The 19,689-nt window shown below is 44.2% G+C and overlaps 1 protein-coding gene across 1 annotated transcript in view; it reads left to right on the plus strand.

The window, feature by feature from the left end:
- Window positions 1–19,689, plus strand: part of WLS (Wnt ligand secretion mediator) — an 81,061-nt gene that overhangs the window by 48,063 nt on the left and 13,309 nt on the right. The window contains exons 8-11 of the mRNA XM_073593767.1: window positions 4,427–4,490; window positions 12,873–13,016; window positions 18,550–18,633; window positions 18,845–18,998. Of these exons, the coding sequence (XP_073449868.1) occupies window positions 4,427–4,490; window positions 12,873–13,016; window positions 18,550–18,633; window positions 18,845–18,998 (446 nt within the window). The remainder of the gene's footprint in view (window positions 1–4,426; window positions 4,491–12,872; window positions 13,017–18,549; window positions 18,634–18,844; window positions 18,999–19,689) is intronic.

Consider the following 19,689-nt stretch of genomic DNA (forward strand, 5'->3'; position numbering starts at 1 on the left):
AGGGTACAAGCTGGAGTTTCAAGAATTTCCCTTTCCTCGTTTCCTCAGATCAAGTGTCCCCAGAGATCCAGAGAAAAAAGTCGCTCCTTATAGTGTTAGAGTGACTTTTGTCGCAGGAGGTCATTATGGTGGTTCCCACAAAGGATCAAGGATTGGGCTTCTATTCCAACCTTTTTACGGTCCAAAAACCAAATGGGGAAGTCAGACCCATTCTGGATTTAAGGGATCTGAACCGATTCCTAAGGATTCAGTCCTTCCGCATGGAATCAATTCGGACAGTAGTCTCCACCCTGTAGGGAAGAGAATTTCTGACATTGATAGACATCAGAGATGCATATCTGCATGTGCCCATTTTTCCTGCTCATCAGAAGTTTCTGCACTTCGAGATAGGGGGGGCGTCATTTCCAGTTTGTGGCTCTGCCTTTTGGGATAGCCACTGCACCTCGAGTGTTCACAAAGATCTTGGCTCCTCCTCTGGCCAGATTAAAGGCTCAGGGTATAGCTGTCATAGCATACCTAGACAACCAGCTCTTGATAGACCGGTCGGTAGCCTCCTTGAACGGGAACTTGAGGACCACAGTCAAGTATCTGGAACACCTAGGTTGGATCCTCAACCTAGAAAAATCTTTCCTAAAACCAGTAAGAAGACTGGAGTATTTGGGTCTGATCATAGATACAAGCCAGGAGAAAATATTTCTACCTCAGGCAACGATCACGGCTTTAAGGGAGCTGATTCTGGCAGTCAGGACCAAGAAGGGTCCTTCTGTCCGCCTTTGTATGAGGCTGCTAGGAAAGATTCAGGCATTAGACTTTCCGATGCACCTGTCTCATGCGGTGCATCAGAGCCTCAATTGGTGGCTAATACCCGAAAACCTGCAGAAGGGGAAATCCTTTTTACCGGTTACCTGGACGGTGGTAACAACAGATGCCAGTCTGTCGGGTTGGGGAGCAGTTCTGAAACAGTCTGCGGTTCAGGGGGTATGGTCCAGAACCGAGAGGGCCTTACCCATCAACATTCTGGAGATCCGTGCAGTATATCTAGCCCTAAAGGCCTGGACTATCAGGCTACAGGGTTGCCCGGTCAGGATCCAGTCTGACAATGCCACAGCAGTGGCTTATATCAATCATCAGGGAGGCACCAGGAGCCGAGCTGCTCAAAAAGAGGTGAACCAGATCTTAGTCTGGGCAGAGATGCATGTGCCATGCATATCGGCAGTTTTCATTCCAGGGATAGAGAACTGGCAGGCGGACTATTTAAGTCGCCAGCAGTTACTCCCAGGGGAATGGTCTCTGCATCCCGACGTCTTTTGGGCCATATGCCAAAGATGGGGGGTTCCAGGTGTAGATCTCTTTGCATCCCGATTCAACAAAAAGATACAGATTTATGGCAAGGACAAAGGATCCTCTTGCATGCGGGACGGATGCATTGGTGATTCCGTGGCATCGGTTCTCACTGATTTATGCATTCACGCCTATTCTGCTACTGCCACGACTCCTTCGCAGGATCAGGCAGGAAAGGAAGTCAGTACTTCTGGTAGCCCCCGCTTGGCCCAGAAGGACGTGGTATGCGGAAATAGTAAGGATGACGGTGGGTTCCCCGTGGACACTACCGGTACACCCATACCTGTTATCTCAAGGTCCAGTGTTCCATCCTGCCTTACAAATGCTCAATTTGACGGTTTGGCTATTGAGACCCACGTTCTGAAGAGTCGTGGGCTTTCAGGTCCTGTGATATCTACCTTGATCAATGCAAGGAAGCCAGCTTCCAGAATGATTTATCATAGAGTCTGGAAAGCTTATGTATCCTGGTGTGAATCCAGGGGTTGGCATCCCAGAAAATATGTGATAGGTAGAATTCTTGATTTTCTACAATTGGGATTAGAGATGAAGCTGGCCTTGAGTACTATCAAGGGCCAGGTCTCGGCCTTATCAGTATTATTTCAACGGCCACTTGCTTCGCATTCTTTGGTCCGAAACTTTATGCAGGGGCTGACGCGTCTTAATCCTCCGGTTAAGGCGCCCCTAAACCCCTGGGACTTGAACTTGGTTCTGTCTGTGTTACAGAAACAGCCTTTTGAACCAATACGCCAGATTCCTTTTGTCTTGTTGACAAGGAAGTTCATTTTTCTGGTAGCCATCTCTTCTGCTAGAAGAGTATCAGAATTAGCAGCTCTTTCCTGTAAAGAGCCTTATTTGATTGTACACAAGGATAGACTGATATTGCGCCCTCATCCTTGTTTTTTACCGAAGGTGGTTTCAGATTTTCATCTAAACCAAGATATTGTTCTGCCTTACTTTTTTCCAGATCCCTGTTCTCCGGAAGAAAGATCACTACATTCTTTGGATGTAGTAAGAGTAGTCAAGGCCTATCTGGAAGCAACTGCTCAGATTCGCAAAACGGATGTTTTGTTTGTGCTGCCAGAGGGTCCCAGTAGAGGACAGGCAGCGTCAAAAGCTACCATTTCTAAATGGATTCGACAATTGATTATTCAAGCTTACGGTTTGAAACAGAAGATTCCTCCGTTTCAGATCAGGGCACATTCCACAAGGGCTATTGGTGCTTCTTGGGCAGTGCATCACCGGGCCTCTATGGCTCAAATCTGCAAGGCCGCAACCTGGTCTTCAGTCCATACACTCATCAGATTTTATCAGGTGGATGTGAGAAGGCATGAGAATATCGCCTTTGGGCGTAGTGTGCTGCAGACGGCGGTACAGGGTCCTCAGGTCTGATTGCACCCTACTTGGTTGTGTCCCCCCCCCCTCAGGTGGCATTGCTCTGGGACATCCCATCAGTAATCACTGTGGCTCTGTGTCCTGTGATGTTCGTGAAAGAAAATAGGATTTTTTATAACAGCTTACCTGTAAAATCCTTTTCTTTTGATGGACATCACGGGACACAGAGGTCCTGCCCCTCTTCTAATACACTTATATTGCTTGGCTACAAAACTGAGGTATCCCTGCAAGGGGGAGGGATTATATAGGGGGTTGAACTTCCTGGTTAGGGTGTGCCAGTGTCCAATCATCAGTGATACCCTATATAACCCATCAGTAATTACTGAGGCTCTGTGTCCCGTGTCCATCGAAAGAAAAGGATTTTTACAGGTAAGCTGTTGTAAACTGTATCAAAAATAGGATTTTTTATATTTTTTATAGTAGCAGCTTTAATACCTTATCATTTTTTTGCATGAGCGCTGAGGGAGAAATATTTTGTATCTGTTTATTTCTCATTGTTTGTAAGAGTGCTGATCAGTGCTGCATATCACTGCCACCTATGAGTGTATATCAGTGCCTATCAGTGCTGCATATTGCTGCCACCTATGAGTACATATCAGTTACGATCAGTGTCTCTCCTGACGGGGGGGGGGGGGGGGGGGTTTGCTCTGATAATCAGCGTATTGATTATCAGTACAGACCAACCAAGGATGCCAATCGGTGCCCATCAAGGATGCCAATCAGTAATGCCTGTCAGTGCTACCTATCAGTGCCACCTATAAGTGCCCATCAGAGCTGCATATTAGTGCCTCATCGTCAGTGAAGGTGAATACTTACTTATTTACAAAATTTTATAACAGAAACAAAGAAAAACTTTTTTTTTTTTTTCAAAATTTTTGGTCTTTTTTTATTTAGCAGAACATAAAAAAAACCCAGAGGTGATCAAATACCACCAAAAGAAACGTCCTATTTGTGAGAAAAAGATAAAAATTTAGTTTGAGTACAGTTTTGTATAGCCGCGCAATTGCCATTCAAAGTGCGACAGCGGTGAAAGCTGAAAATTGTCCTGGGCAGGAAGGGGGTGATTAAAAACACAAATTGGAGGGGGGTGCAGATACTGGTCTAATACAGGTATTTGCACCCACTTCCTGGAATAGCCTCCTGCAGGAGTCACGCCCCCCCCCCCCCCCCCCCCGCTGTCTCCTGGGAAACGCACGGGTCCCAGGAGATAGCAGGGACAACTTAGGACACGCAGCGCGACTCGTGCATGCGCAGTAGGGAACCGGGAAGCGAAGCCGCAACGCTTCACTTCCTGATTCGCTCACAGAGAATGGCGGCGGCAGCAACCGAGAGCCGAGCGATTGATCGGCTTCGGCTGCCGACATCGCTGGACTCCAGGACAGGTAAGTGTCCATTTATTACAAGTCAGCAGCTGCAGTATTTGTAGCTGCTGACTTTTAATAATTTTTTTTTTTTTTTAGGTGGACTCCCTCTTTAAACCAGCTGTATAAATTCTGGACTTTGAATAGATATAGTGAAGAGAAGACTGCAGGTAAACACTGTAGGAGGATTTGATTCATCTCTGAGGCCAGTCACTTCACTGGGTATATGTAAGAATTTTACAACCACTTTAAGGTGTATATTTGTTTATGGCGCCTATACACAGGGATTTTTTTCTATAACTATGATGTTCTTCTCTTATTCTTATTCCCAGAGGAATGCAACTGAAGAATCCATTTTACAGTATTTGGACAACAGATGTTGGGGCCACTCTTGCTGTATCCTTTCCTGTCATGTCATGGAGTCTCAAGAACGTGTTAAAGAGCAACTTCAGGCAACAAATGTGGCTTGCCTGTATATATCTTCATTTCAAAAAGATTGCTACGTTTATTTTTTTTATTTTTTAACTGCATCATATACATGAACAGGCAGACCTTTTATTTTTTTCCCTATTTAATGCAAGCCATTTAAGTACCTGAATATGATGTGCTATCAGCTTCCTACATTCCTTGTTCAGCAGAGCTCAGTTGTGCTGCAGTACTCATGTGCTAACAAGGGACATGTTGATAGGAGGAGAAAGCAGAGTGACAGAGATGCTCCTCCTTTCACTGTCCAGTCGGGCTGGAGGAAGAAGACCCGAAAATCTTAGGCTCGGTTCACATATAAGCAAATCGGATGCATTTGATTCACATAACGTGAATTGGACCGGCTTTCAATGGCGTCAGTTCACACATGTCCGGGGCGGCCATTTCTAAAAAGTACAAAACAAAAAATTGCTGCGCCAAATAAATAGTGTTCAAAAATTAAACAATAATCCATAAGGTGCTTTGAACGCTGAAGTGTATAGTGACAAATGAATAAAAGAAGTCCATTGAAGTAAAAGCCAAACAAATGTGATGGTTTAGATCAGGGATATGCAATTAGCGGACCTCCAGCTGTTGAAGAACTACAAGTCCCATGAGGCATAGCAAGACTGAAAGCCACAAGCATGACACCCAGAGGCATGATGGGACTTGTAGTTTTGCAACAGCTGGAGGTACACTAATTGCATATCCCTGGTTTAGATGAATATCCACCAGGTGCACCTCCACCATGATAATAATTGGGATGTAGGCTTACCAGATCTCTAGACTCCAAGTTATAGGAGTCTAGACAAGCGTTCGGATAGTGATCCGGCACTCAAAGCGAATCCCTCAGTGGTTAGACTGGAAAGGGTGGTAATATGGTTGGCCAAACGAGCCCCCAGTGTTTCTCAGACATGACCATATAAGGAAGAAAAAGGGGTCCACATAGTGTAAAACAGTCAAGCACTTTATTCTGAAAAAAGGTTGTTAAACACTTCCAGTAAATAATCAGCAGTTAAAATAGTAGTTTCCATGGTAAAAATTACTTGTATACAAGCTCAGATGGCATGGTTAGTTCAGACATAGACTCCGCCCTACATGTTTCGTCATCGAGGGACAAGCTTTTAACCACATCTGATTCACGTAACGTGAATCGGACCGGCTTTCAATGGAGTCGGTTCACACATGCCGGGGGCGGCTGTGGTCTGTTTCTAAAAAGCGTCCTGTGCGATTTTGGGTCTGGTTTAGGTTTGAATTTGAACAAAATTTTGCACCTGAGCAGGTGAACAAGACTGCACTCGACTCTGGACTGCAAGCTCCAGTCGGACATGTGTGAACCCAGCCTTCGTGAACTGCAGCATTCAAAAAAGGATTGTGCAGCATGGCAGAGCTGTGTAAATCTCAAGACTGGACAGACGGAAATACAAACCTTTTGATAGGTAATACATTTCCCATATATGTTTAATTCCACTCTGACATACTAATTTCTAATTTTACTAATGGTTCAGACCAACCCAAACTTGGGTAATCCAATTTCAGAAGCTCCACGTTTCTCTTTGAGGCTTCCTACAAAGGGTTAAGAAACCCAGTAAATGGTGTGAAAGCTTGCTGGGGGAGGGGGGGAGGGCCTGTGAACAGTGTGCGCACTTAGCACTTTCCCTTGAGCATTCCTTTCACACCAGCAGAGTGGAAGTGATAAGTCTTAGCTCAGCTCACACAAGTGTGCTTAATGAATTCAATAATTTATCCCTGTTCCTATTGCATCCAGTAACACTGATTTCATGTCAAGTGCTGGAGCAGCTATGTATTACGCAACCCATTCGTTCTTCTTTTTTTTTTTTTTTTTTTTTTTTACTAAACAATTGTTATAAAAACTGCTCAGGATTTTAATAATATTATTTTAATATAAACCAACAGGTTATAGTGGGGAGGGTCAAAAGGAGCAAAAAAAAAGCCCTCCACTGGACAATTGTGAAGCACAGTAGATCCACCTATGTCTCACTCCATCACAAGAACAGCTTTTTTTTTTCTCATTTTAGGATACTGGACGGAGCCATACAAAATATTCGCTCATGCCCCTTTGCCAACTGTACATCCCGATCCGCTGGTTTAACACAGCACATAATACAGCTTGATATTATAATGCTGGATTTCCTAACCAGGGTTCCAACCCAAGGGTTCCTCCAGAGGTTGCTAGGGGTTCCTTGAGCAATATTTGCCTCTCAGATAAGTTCCCACTGACACCATTGATCTTTTCGACTAACTGTAAGGAGGTAGTTATTTCCAATAACCACAGGTGTAAGTAGCATTCTTCCCACTGACCATCCAGGGGCGGATCCAGAGCCTAGTCTCGGGAGGGGCACTGGCAGAAAATACACTAACTGACCTCCATGCTACACTAACTGACCATTATACTACACTAACTGACCCCCATGCTACACTAACTGACCCCCATGCTACACTAACTGACCACCATGCTACACTAACTGACCACCATGCTACACTAACTGACCACCATGCTACACTAACTGACCACTGAGCTACACTAACTGACCCCCATGCTACACTAACTGCCCCCCATGCTACACTAACTGCCCCCCATGCTACACTAACTGCCCCCCATGCTACACTAACTGCCCCCCATGCTACACTAACTGCCCCCCATGCTACACTAACTGCCCCCCATGCTACACTAACTGCCCCCCATGCTACACTAACTGACCACCATGCTACACTAACTGACCACCATGCTACACTAACTGACCACTATGCTACACTAACTGACCACTATGCTACACTAACTGCCCCCCATGCTACACTAACTGCCCCCCATGCTACACTAACTGCCCCGCCATGCTACACTAACTGCCCCGCCATGCTACACTAACTGCCCCGCCATGCTACACTAACTGCCCCGCCATGCTACACTAACTGCCCCGCCATGCTACACTAACTGCCCCGCCATGCTACACTAACTGCCCCGCCATGCTACACTAACTGCCCCGCCATGCTACACTAACTGCCCCGCCATGCTACACTAACTGCCCCGCCATGCTACACTAACTGACCCGCCATGCTACACTAACTGACCCGCCATGCTACACTAACTGACCCACCATGCTACACTAACTGACCCCCATACTACACTGACTCCCCCCCCCCCCCCCCCCCCCGGGCCAGTAACAGGACTGTCACGAGGGAGTCTCACTCACCTTCGTGTCTGCCTGGCCTGCATCAGTCCGGAGGAGGAGAAGACAGCGGCGGCTCACAATGTTTCTCTCCCCCCCGCGCTGTAGCTGCCATGTTCAGTGTCCGGGGCAGCGCTCTGTGATTGGGTGTATGGGGGTCATGTGCAGAGGCGGGACTTCAGGAGCAATCACGGACAGGCCAGCTCTAGCCTCACGTGACCCCCATACGCCCAATCACAGGGCGCCGGACACTGAACATGGCGGCCGGAGCCCAGGGACACAGGAAGATGAAATTAGGAGGCGGCAGCCAGTGACACATACTGGCGCCCCCCTAAATGTCACGCCCGGGGCCACGGCACCCCCCCACACTAGGAGCTCACTCACCTGCCTACTCCCGCTGACTGGCCCGCCCGCACACTCGTCCCTGGGCCCTGACTGGCCTGTTCATTGCACTAATTTCTCGGAGGGGGCAATTGCCCCGTTGCCGCCCCCCCCCCCCCCCCGATCCGCCCCTGTGACCATCTCACTAATGTATTATGAGTTGTAGATATAGTCATTTTTAGCAGCAGTTCCATGAAACCGCAAAATTACTTCAAGGGTTCCTCAGTGTTAAAAAGGTTGAGACCGGCTGATTACAGAACCATTTCCTCCAGCCTGCATACAGCTGTTTTAGGCTTGCTGGTCTTCATGTGTGTATTGTATGAAAACCTTCTTTGGAGTAGGCTTGAGGCCAAACAAGGAGGTAAAACTGAAGGTTATGGTGAGGTGGGCCAAAAGAAACTAAAAAAAGTGTGACGTACAGCAAAATCACCTCTAAACAGAGGGCATCTTCACCTCTGATTCCTTCACAAATCCCCTCGGAATAGTTCTGGATGTAAAGTTGGTCAAGGGGCATAAAGGGAAAACAACTGTGTCGCTCTGCCCTTGTCCTAAAATGAGGAATACAGGAATAACCCCCTTTTGTGATTCGTGAAGGGATGAGTGAGACCTACCCTTTATTCTAAAAATCTACTTTTGGCCCACCTCCCCATAACACTTCAAGTTCTATTTTTTCATTGGTTCCCAAGCACTAACCCATAGAAGCCATTGTATACATGCATGGCACCAATGGTGGCCAGCAAACTTGTTAACGTTGGAACCAATGTCTCTGTATGTATAGGCTCTATTGGTGCTGTTAACTAGCCTGGAGACACAGTTGGCTCAGGGGCAAAAAAACAATGGTTTGTAAGGCCTGGCCCGCTCTCCTAAAATGAGGTATAGCCTTTTACTTTGGAGATTTGTTAAGTAATTGGAAAGGGTAGGTACCTTCTGTTCTAAAAAAAAGGCTATTCTGTGCATCACCTGTGTATTTGTGTATATACAGTATGTAAAATATTAAAGTGATGGTAAAGCCAAGGTGCCCCTAGACATCAGATGCCACTGAGATATCCCAATAAAATCCGACTGGCTAAAGGTCTTTTATACAAACTGTTCTCCAATTGGCCGAGCATGCATTTTTATTCTCATAGAGGGAGGATGAAAAGATGACGTTTCATACAATTGTCCTTATACTAGATGGTAAGCACAATTGCCTCTGTCTAGCATAGTTTTTTATGTTTTTTTTTTTTTTTTTTTTTCCATCCATAGAAATAAGTATTTAATATGTGAATGAGAGAAAGATGTTTGCTGGGTCGGGTGCGGCCCTCGGTCTTGCCAGTTAACATGGTTGCGAAATTCTGGCCGTGCTGCAAGGGCAGTCTGTTTTGTTAAAGAGAAAGTATAATGCTTTATGGGGGAGCTTTATGTGACACTTTTTTTTTTTTATCACAAACAGCATTCCAGATCATCCCAAGTGCATAGCTCCCAACTGTCCCTAATTTTGAAGGACTGTCCCTCATTCACAACAAAGTCCCTTGTTCCTCCTCATGTTTCCCTCATTTTGGTCTGATCTATATAGTATATAAAATGCACTACTTGTGTATCAAAAAGTGTTTCCCAATCCTAAACCTTTCATCCAATGTCTAAATTGCTGCATTTGTAAATTCCTAAAGCCAATATAAAGAAATCGTAATGGTAAAAAAAGCACTTGTGGTTTTAACCACTTAAGGACCGAGCCTCTTTTTTTGAGATTTGGTGTTTACATTTTTTTTTTGCTAGAAAATTACTTGGAACCCCCCAAACATTTATATATTTTTTTTCTAACACCCTAAAGAATAAAATGGTGGTCGTTGCAATACTATGTCACACCGTATTTGCGCAGCGGTCTTAAAAGCGCACTTTTTTTGGAAAAAATGCAATTTTTTGAATTAAAAAATAAGACAACAGTAAAGTTAGCCCAGTTTTTATTTATTTATTTTTTTATATTGTGAAAGATAATGTTATGCAGAGTAAATTGAATACCCAGCATGTCACGCTTCAAAATTGCGCCCGCTCATGGAATGGCGACAAACTTTTACCCTTAAAAATGTCCATAGGTGACGTTTAAAAAATTCTACAGGTTGCATTTTTTGAGTTACAGAGGAGGTCTAGGGCTAGAATTATTGCTCTTGCTCTAACAATCGCGGCGATACTCGACGTGTAGTTTGAACTCAGTTTTCATATGCAAGCTCTACTCACGTATGCGTTCACTTCTGCATGCGAGCTCGGCGGGACGGGCGCGTTTAAAAAAAAATATATATATTTTTTCTTATTTTACCTTTTAATTTTTTATTTTTACACTGTTCTTTTAAAAAAAAACAAAAACAATTGTGTCACTTTTATTCCTATTACAAGGAATGTAAACATCCCTTGTAATAGAAAAAAAGCATGACAGGACCTCTTAAATATGAGATCTGGGGTCAAAAAGACCTCAGATCTCATATTTACACTAAAATGCAATAAAAAAAAAATGTCCCTTTTAAGAGCTATGGGCGAAAGTGACGTTTTGACGTTGCTTCCGCCCTGCAATGATATGGAGGGGGGGGGGGGCATCTTCCCCCTTACTCGTCTCCATACCACACAGGAGAAAGGACCCGATCACCACCGCCGCTGCCGACGGCTCCGGTAAGCGGCGGGAGGGGGGGGGCCTTTCTCCCGCCGCCGATAAGTGATCTCGCGGCGAATCCGCCACAGAGACTACTTTTATCTTAAAGCGGACCATCTGCTGAAGAAAAGGATATCTGAGTTATGGCAGCTAGCTGCTACCAGAACAACGATATTCCTTTTTAAAGTAGTGAAGTAAAATGATGGCGGGCGGTCCGTAAGTGGTTAACCGATCATTTTTTTTGTGTATAATTCTCCTTTAAGGGGGGGGGGCGTGGCAGAGGGGGGGCTATGCCTACATACTTTTGCTAATGGGTGTCCCTCATTCCCATCTCAGAAAGTTGGGAGGCATGCCAAAGGTGTTCAGTATGGTTGAGGTCAGGGTTCTGCATGTAGGACACTCAAGTTCCTCCACACCAAACTCATCAAACCTTTATGGAGATGGCTTTATATATAGGGACACAGTCATGCCCGAACAGAAAAGGGCCTTCCCCAAACTTGCCAGAAGATTGGAAGAGCACAATTTTCCAAAATGGCTTTGTATGCTGTAACCTTAACAGTGCCCTTTACTGGAAGGACATAAACATAATTTGGAGATACTACCTGCTTTGAGGTTTAGTTTGTCTGATTGAAACCTTGGACTTGGCCATCTGATAAAAGATGAGTTGCTTCTATGACTGATTTAAATGTATGCAAATTTCAGCTTGAGCTTTTAAGTTCAGTAAACAACTGACTTCTTTCTGCAAAGCAGAGGAGGATACACAGTTAAAATGTAAAACGGAGACTAGAGCTCCAACTAGTGGCTAAAAAACGTAATGCAGCATATTAATATGCAATTTCCTATTTACCTGATTAAGAAAAACAGAGAAAAAAATATTTTTCTGAACCCAATATATGATCAAAACATCTGCTCTCATGTTATAGAGGTTAGAAGAGGGGTAGCTGTACTGTAGTCCTAATACATTTCTTGTTTTAGGGTGACAACGCTGCTCTTCAAAAGATACAGGGGTTGATTTACTAAAACTGGAGAGTGCAAAATCTGGTGCGGCTGTGCATGGTAACCAATCAGCTTTTAACTTCAGCTTGTTCAGTTAAGCTTTGACAAACAAAAACTGGAAGCCGATTGGTTACTATGCAGAGCTACACCAGATTCTGCACTCCCCAGTTTTAGTAAATCAACCCCACAGTACAGTAAGGAAATGTTGTCACTCTAAAACAGGAAGTGTGTTTTTGGCAGGATAACAGGTCCTTTATATAGGCAAATAACAAAAAATTAATGCAGCCATCACATTGTATGCTGCAAAATATGAAAATGTTCTTGGGTTTAGATACATTAACTTTTACAACGCCTTAACACTGTGTAAACAAAAACGTAAAAGTCAGCAGCTACAAATACTGCAGCTGCTGACTTACAAAAAAACCCTCACACTTACCTGTCCCAGGATCCAGCGATGTCCTCACCCAACCTGGTTCTTTGCCGGTTTTTGGGTCCAGGCGATGGCCACTTAACTGTGGGCAGCCAACCGAAACTCGGCTTCACAGTCGGCTGCCTACTGCGCATGCGCAAGCCCCAGTCTCGCAGTTCCCTGGTCCCGCAGTCTCCTGGAACCCGTGACATGTCCCAAGAAGGAGGGTCCAACTTCCGCCAAGATTGCTGCGACAATCCGACCCATAGTGGGGGGGCAGGTAACTGCCAAATGTGAAGGAGGAGGAGGAGGAGGAAGAGTAGAACTTCTCTTTTTGGTGATATATCCTTTTAAATGGGCGATTATGTGGAATATTGATTTGTAGACACCCGCAGAGAAAATTTAGCGTAGGAATCTAAGTGCTTTTCAAATATGTAAGCTCTTAGATTAATATCCACCAATGTTCATAGCAACTGTAATATAACTCGTGTTTAAATATTTACCATTGCTCGAAGCAAGTTTTTGTACTCCTTTTTGTTACATACAAATGTTTCCAGATGTCCCCCCCCCCCTCCCATCTTCTGGGGTCATCTCATTCTTCAATCATTAAAGGGTTTTTAGTTGCCCCGGAGTGTTGTGGTTTGTGATGTGCTCAGACATCTGTATGTGGAACGCACATCTTTGTCATTCAGCGAACGTTTTCCTTAATTGGCCTCCTCCAGATGGCTTTCATCATTGTTGCTGGAATTTGTGCTTGCCTTTATTTCTTATTCCTGTGTTTCATGGTCTACCAGGTTTTTCAAAACATTGGTGGAAAGCAGAGCAGTTTACCAGCGATGACTAAAGCTCGCCGCCTACATTATGAGGTGGGAGATCGATTGGATTTCTTTTTAAGTCTTGTGTATAAATTGTACTGTAAAATGACATTATTAAGTAAGGTAGGCATGTGTTGGGGTTGTAAGAGGGGTCAGTCCACTTGAAAATTTTATTTTTGGAGGAGCCTGGTGGATGTTCTTCACCTCAAGACTGGTTGCGTCAACTCAAGCTTATGTCTGGCATATACAAGTATGCCCAATAGCAAGTTCTCCCTGCTATAGTTCCCAGCTCTGTGCCTTTGGGTGAATGGAGAGGAGCGCCCTGTGTCCAGAAAAATGTCTCACTTGTTTATTGAAGATTAGATGTGTGCGGTTCAAAATAACAAAATGAAATTCAGCTAAAATTCAAATCGAACTCGAAAACAAGAATATATAAAATAGAATCGAAAATAATAGAATAGAGTGAAATAATAGAATAGAAAACAAAGGAATATAATATAGTAGAATAGAAGAAACAATAGACAACAAAATATAACTGTCTTCCAAAATTGGAATTTCGAAGAGAATAAAATCAAAAAGAATAGAATAGAAAAAAAAAACAATAGAATAGAGCAAAATAGAATATAACTGTCTTCATGTGAATTTTGAATAGAATCAATTGAAATAGAATGGAATTGAATAAAATAGAAAAGAATAGAACAGGCATGAATAGAAAAAAGCTCAATAGAATATAACCGTCTTCTGAAATTCAAGTTTTAAATAGAATAAATTTGAATGCTGATTCAATTTGGCCGAATTTTTTAAATTCAAATCAAGTTCCAAGACAATTTACCTAAATTACAAATCAAAACAAATTTTTTGTTCCATACGTCTATTGAAGATAAAAATATACAAGTGAAGCCAATGTGTTTCGGGGGAATTGCCTTTTTTTTTTTTTGGCTGTATTTCTTGGGCAATGGTTAAGCTCTGAGAGGGCATGGGTGTCTGCAAGGCGGGGCAAGTGCTGCCCCCCCCCCCCCCCCGGCATGGGTGTCTGCAAGGCGGGGCAAGTGCTGCCCCCCCCGGCATGGGTGTCTGCAAGGGGGGCAAGTGCCCCCCCCTGGAATCAGGGATCGGCAGGGTGTCACGGTCCTTGCAGGTTCCGCCGCAGACTTTTATTTTTTTTTATGAGTCAGCTGCTCTCTGGCTCACTGAGACCGTTCCTCCCTCATCCCCGATGCGATGGCTAAGGCCTCGGCTCAGCCTCTTGGTTCCATTTCCTCCTGTGTACTGTGAAGAGAGAAATGTAGATCTGGCCGGCGCCGCTCACCCAAGTGGTGGTGGTGGAGTCCTGCCTGCGTGCGGAGTGATCTGAGGGACTGTGCTGTGCAGCAACCGCCCAGCGCAGGAGAGAGAACTGGAGAACAGGCAGGCAGCCTGAGCTGAAGAGGAAGCACAGAGGACTCATGGAGTGGAAAATATTTATATATAATATGTTTGCAGGCGGAGAGCCTGGAGTGTGGTGCTGCAGGAAAACCTGGGGATTATATATGCAGGTGAAAAAAAGTTAAAAGTAAGAAGACTAAAGGGGGATCTATTCTATGGGGAACCTGCTCTAAAGGTGAATCTATATGGGGGACCCTGGCCTAGCCTGCTCTAAAGGGGGATCTATGGGGGACCTGGCCTGCGCTAAAGGGGGATCTATGGGGGACCCTGGCCTGCTCTAAAGGGGGATCTATGGGGGACCTGGCCTGCTCTAAAGGAGGATCTATGGGGGACCTGGCCTGCTTAAAGGGGGATCTATGGGGGACCTGGCCTGCTCTAAAGGAGGATCTATGGGGGACCAGGCCTGCTCTAAAGGAGGATCTATGGGGGACCTGGCCTGCTCTAAAGGAGGATCTATATGGGGAAGCCTGGCCTGCTCTAAAGGGTGATCTATATGGGGCACCTGCCCTGGCCTGCTCTAAAGAAGGATCTATATGGGGGACCTGCCCTGGCCTGCTCTAAAGGGGAATCTATATGGGGGACCCTGGCCTGCTCTAAAGGGGGATCTGCCCTGGCCTGCTCTAAAGGGGATCTATAAAAGGGGTACTTGGCCTGCTCTAAAGGGAGATCTATGGGGGACCTGCCCTGGCCTGCTCTAAAGGGGATCTATATGGGGGACCTGGCCTGCTCTAAAGGGGGATCTATATGAGCATGCCTGCTCTTTGTGATGATGACTAAGCCCCCCAGGGGAGGAGCATGGGTGGTGACCTTAATATATTTAACCCTCGCAGAGCTTAACCACTCTCCAAGAATTACAGCCCAGAAAAAAGGGTGAGGCAATTCCCCTGAAACGCGATGGCTCCACTTGTGTACTTTTATCTTCAATAAACAATTTTAAAAATCATCAAGTGAGACATTTTTCTGGACACTAGTCACTCCTCTCCAAATACTCCCCATTACCCAAGTGTTCCCTGTGGTTATGCCCCCCTTGTCATTTTCATAAAGGTAGTAACCCTAGACCCCAATGGAGTCTATCATCTATCATCTACCATCTACAATGGGGATGAAAACCCATTGGAAGCGATTCCCTCTATGCACTCTATACAGTGGTTTGCTGCTAGGCAGCCTCCAGCGGCACCAGTCCAGCACTGCCTTCCACCCAAACTTGATACCCACAGCTTTGTTCCTATCCACCTTGGAGTTTTTGGTATTTCCATTCACCTTTGGATGTTGGCACATTCTCTATAATATACAATTAAAAATCCAGTAGCGACTATGAAGGGCACAACAGGTGTGAGAGTCCGGAACTCAGTATAGAGGTCTCAACCAGAGTGTCCTTGAAACTGTTGGGTAGTGTAATCCTCCTGTATTTATGAAACATTGAAATAGAAGTTTTGGGTGGACTGACTTTTAATATTACCAGGTATTTCTAGACCTAGAATCCCTCTAGGACAGTGGTCTCCAAACTATGGCTCGAGGGCCAGATGCTGCCTTTTGCTTGCCTTTCTCTGGCCCTTGGTATACCATACCATTGCTCCACTAATATGAGGTATTTTTACCACTGACACCAATGCTGGGGCATCACTCCTTTAACACCAGTGATATGGCACTATTCCCCCCACTGACACCAACAAAGGGGTACTATTCCTCCCACTGACACCAACAAAGGGGCACTATTCCTCCCACTGACGCCAACAAAGGGGCACTATTCCTCCCACTGACGCCAACAAAGGGGCACTATTCCTCCCACTGACGCCAACAAAGGGGCACTATTCCTCCCACTGACGCCAACAAAGGGGCACTATTCCTCCCACTGACGCCAACAAAGGGGCACTATTCCTCCCACTGACAAAAGGTATGGGGAACTGTTCCTCCCACCTATAATGATGGGGGACTATTTCTCCACTCATTGATCACAGGTGCTATTTAATTTCTTACTACCATGGACAACCAAGCCGGAGGCATTATTTAATCCCACGGATGCCGGGGCATTTTCTCCTCCCACAGAATACAGTCCTGACCCCCTAAAGTCTGAAGGAAAGTAATCTGACCCTTTGTTAGAAAGTTTGGAGACCCATGCTGTAGGACAATACAAGCTAGACTCCTCACCCAGAGATCCCATTCCCCCTTTGCATACTACTGTGATATGATACCTGTAATGATATTTAGGGATGGTAACCACCTTATCCATATACAGTTGGGTCCATATATATTTGGACACAGGCAAAATTTTCATACATTTGGCTCTGTATGCCACCAGAATAAAATTAAAATGAAACAATCCAAATGAATTTGAAGTGCAGACTTTCAGCTTTAATTCAAGGGGTTGAACATAAATATCAAGTAAAAATGTTAGGAACTGCAATCATTTTTATACACAGTCAACCCATTTTCAAGGGCTCAAATGTAATTGGACAAATGAATATAATCATATATAAAATGTTCAATGTTTTAATATTTTGTTGGGAATCATTTACTGGCAATGACTGCCTGAAGTCTGGAACCCATGGACATTACCAAAAACTGGTTTTCCTCCTGTCTGATGCTTTGCCAGGCTCTAATTACAGCGTTCTTCGATTGTTCTTTGTGGGTCTTTCTTGCCTTTAGTTTTGCCTTCAGCAAGTGAAATGCATGCTCAATGGGGTTGAGATCAGGTGATTGACTCGGCCATTGCAGAATGTTCCACTTCTTTTCCTTCAAAAGCTGTTGGGTTGCTTTTGCATTGTGTTTTGGATCATTGTCCATCTGTACTGTGAAGCGCCGTCCAATCAACTTTGCTCCATTTGGCTGAATCTGGGCTGCCAGTATATCTCTAAACGCTACAGAATTCATCCGGCTGCTTCTGTATTCTGTCACATCATCAATAAACACCAATGACCCAGTGTTACTGGAAGCCATGCATGCCCATGACATCACATTGCCCCCACCATGTTTTACGGATGACGTGTGCTTTGGATCATGAGCTGTTCCAAGCCTTCTCCCCACTTTTTTTTCTTCCTGTCATTCTGGTACAGATTAATCTTAGTTTCACCCATCAAAAAATGCTTTTCCAGAACTGGTCTGGCTTTTTTTAGATGTTTCTTGGCAAAGTCTAATCTGGCTTTTCTATTTTTTAGGCTTATAAAAGGTTTGCACCTTGTGGTGAACCCTCTGTATTTGATCTCGTGAAGTCTTCTCTTGAATGTAGACTTTGACAGTGATATGTCCACCTCCTGGAGAGTGTCCTTCACTTGTATGGATGTTATGAATGGGTTTTTCTTTACCATAGAGCGGATCCTGCGATCATCCACCACTGTTGTCTTCCATGGACATCCAGGCTTTTTTATGTTGCTGAACTCACCAATGCGTTCTTCTTTCCTCAGAATGTACCAAATTGTTGATTTGGCCACTCCTAATGTTGCTGCTATCTCTCTGATGGATTTGTTTCATTTTTTAAGCCATACAATGGCCTGTTTCACTTGCATGGACAGCTTCTTTGAACGCATGATGTAGGTTCACAGCAATAGATTTCAAATGCAAATACCACACTTAGAATCAACTCCAGACATTTTACCTGCTTAATTGATGAAGAAATAATGAAGGAGTAGCCCAAACCTGGCCATGAAGCAGCTTTTGATTCAATTGTCCAATTACTTTTGGCCCCTTGAAAAAGGGAAGATGGCTATTTTAAGAGCTGTAATTCCTATACTCTTCCTCCGATTTGGAAGTACATACCCTAAAATTAAACCTGAGTGTGCACTTTGAGCCCATATTTAGCCTAACTATAGCTTGAAAATGTTTTGGTAAATACCTGAAAAAAACTAAAATTGTGCCTGTGTCCAAATATATATGGACCTAACTGTATATGGAACCCTTCATTTCATGTATGTTGCAGTTGACCTTCCCTATCCCATATTGTGTTATCTTGTAACAATAACTGCTGTGAATTTAAGATCAATAAATACACTGAACAAGAAAGGGGTCTCTTGCTATAGGAACAAGATAGAAACAAAAACCCCCAAAAAATCATGATGGGCATTGCTCTGGAGGGGAAGAGGGAGGTTTGGCGTTTTAATTTGGACAATGCCTAAACAAAGCCTTTCATTTTCCCCTTCTATTCATTTTTACTTTTGACTTGCAGGGTTTGATTTTCAGATTCAAATTTCTGATGATCGTCACACTGGCCTGTGCAGCTTTAACCACCGTGTTCTTCATCACAACACAGGTCAGCCCAAATTTCATCTTCTGTTTTCAGTTGGTATACTTTGATGCTTATTGCCTGCTTGGACTTTTATTTGACTCTTCTGATCTGCATATTCTTTCCGAGTCAGTGACTTGGAGAGTCCTGAAGCCAAAGCAGTGGAGACAATGTTTAGGTTCCAGGTATATGTCCAAGTACAACTTGATCTCCATTGTCTACCTCTGTATGTCTGTAGGTATCGGAAGGTAACTGGAAATGGGGTGACTATTCCATTCAGTTGAACAGCGCCTTCTTCACGGGCATCTACGGCATGTGGAACCTGTACGTGTTTGCCCTTATGTTCCTGTACGCTCCATCACACAAGAATTACGGCGATGACCAAAAGAATGGTAAGGGACCTGCTTGCCAAAACCCCAGGTGGCATATATTTCCTAAAATGAGGACATGTAATCTGCCCAGTGCACCATATTTTCATAAGACGGTTGTGTTTTCTGGACCAGGCCACCCAATCCTTTTTTTTTTTTTTCACCAGAAACTCATTTAAAGCATATCCAAACCCAACCACAAAAATGTAATACACTGCTCAAAAAAATTAAAGGAATACTTTTTAATCAGAGTATAGCATCAAATCAATTAGACTCCTGGGATATTGATCTGGTCAATTAAGTAGCAGAGGGGGTTGTAACAATATCACAAAAGCTGTAGCTAGTGGCCATGTTGTTTGAGAACCTTAGCGCAGCCATGACAGCTTGGCTAACAGTAATATTACAGAAAAATCTGAACACACTCCTCCCTTGTGTTCAGGAATTCATAGTTTTAGATTTCAAAGGAACTGTTATCTCAACAGAGAAAGCAGAACCAGGCTAGGTCTGTAAAAAAACAGCTAATGTTGGCCTGGCAGGATGTCCAGGCCTGTCGTAAAACTGTCACCCTCTCAATTCAGAGAACCAGCAGACACCAGCCGTAAATACTTTAGTGTACATCAAGCTTAAACAGAGGAATAAGTATGAAATTTCAGCATGTTTCATATCTTCCAAAGTAATAATAGTACACCCATAATATGGACATATTTAGTTTCCT

The sequence above is a fragment of the Aquarana catesbeiana genome, linkage group LG07 (genome assembly GCF_042186555.1).
Source record: "Aquarana catesbeiana isolate 2022-GZ linkage group LG07, ASM4218655v1, whole genome shotgun sequence".
Lineage (NCBI taxonomy): Eukaryota > Metazoa > Chordata > Amphibia > Anura > Ranidae > Aquarana > Aquarana catesbeiana.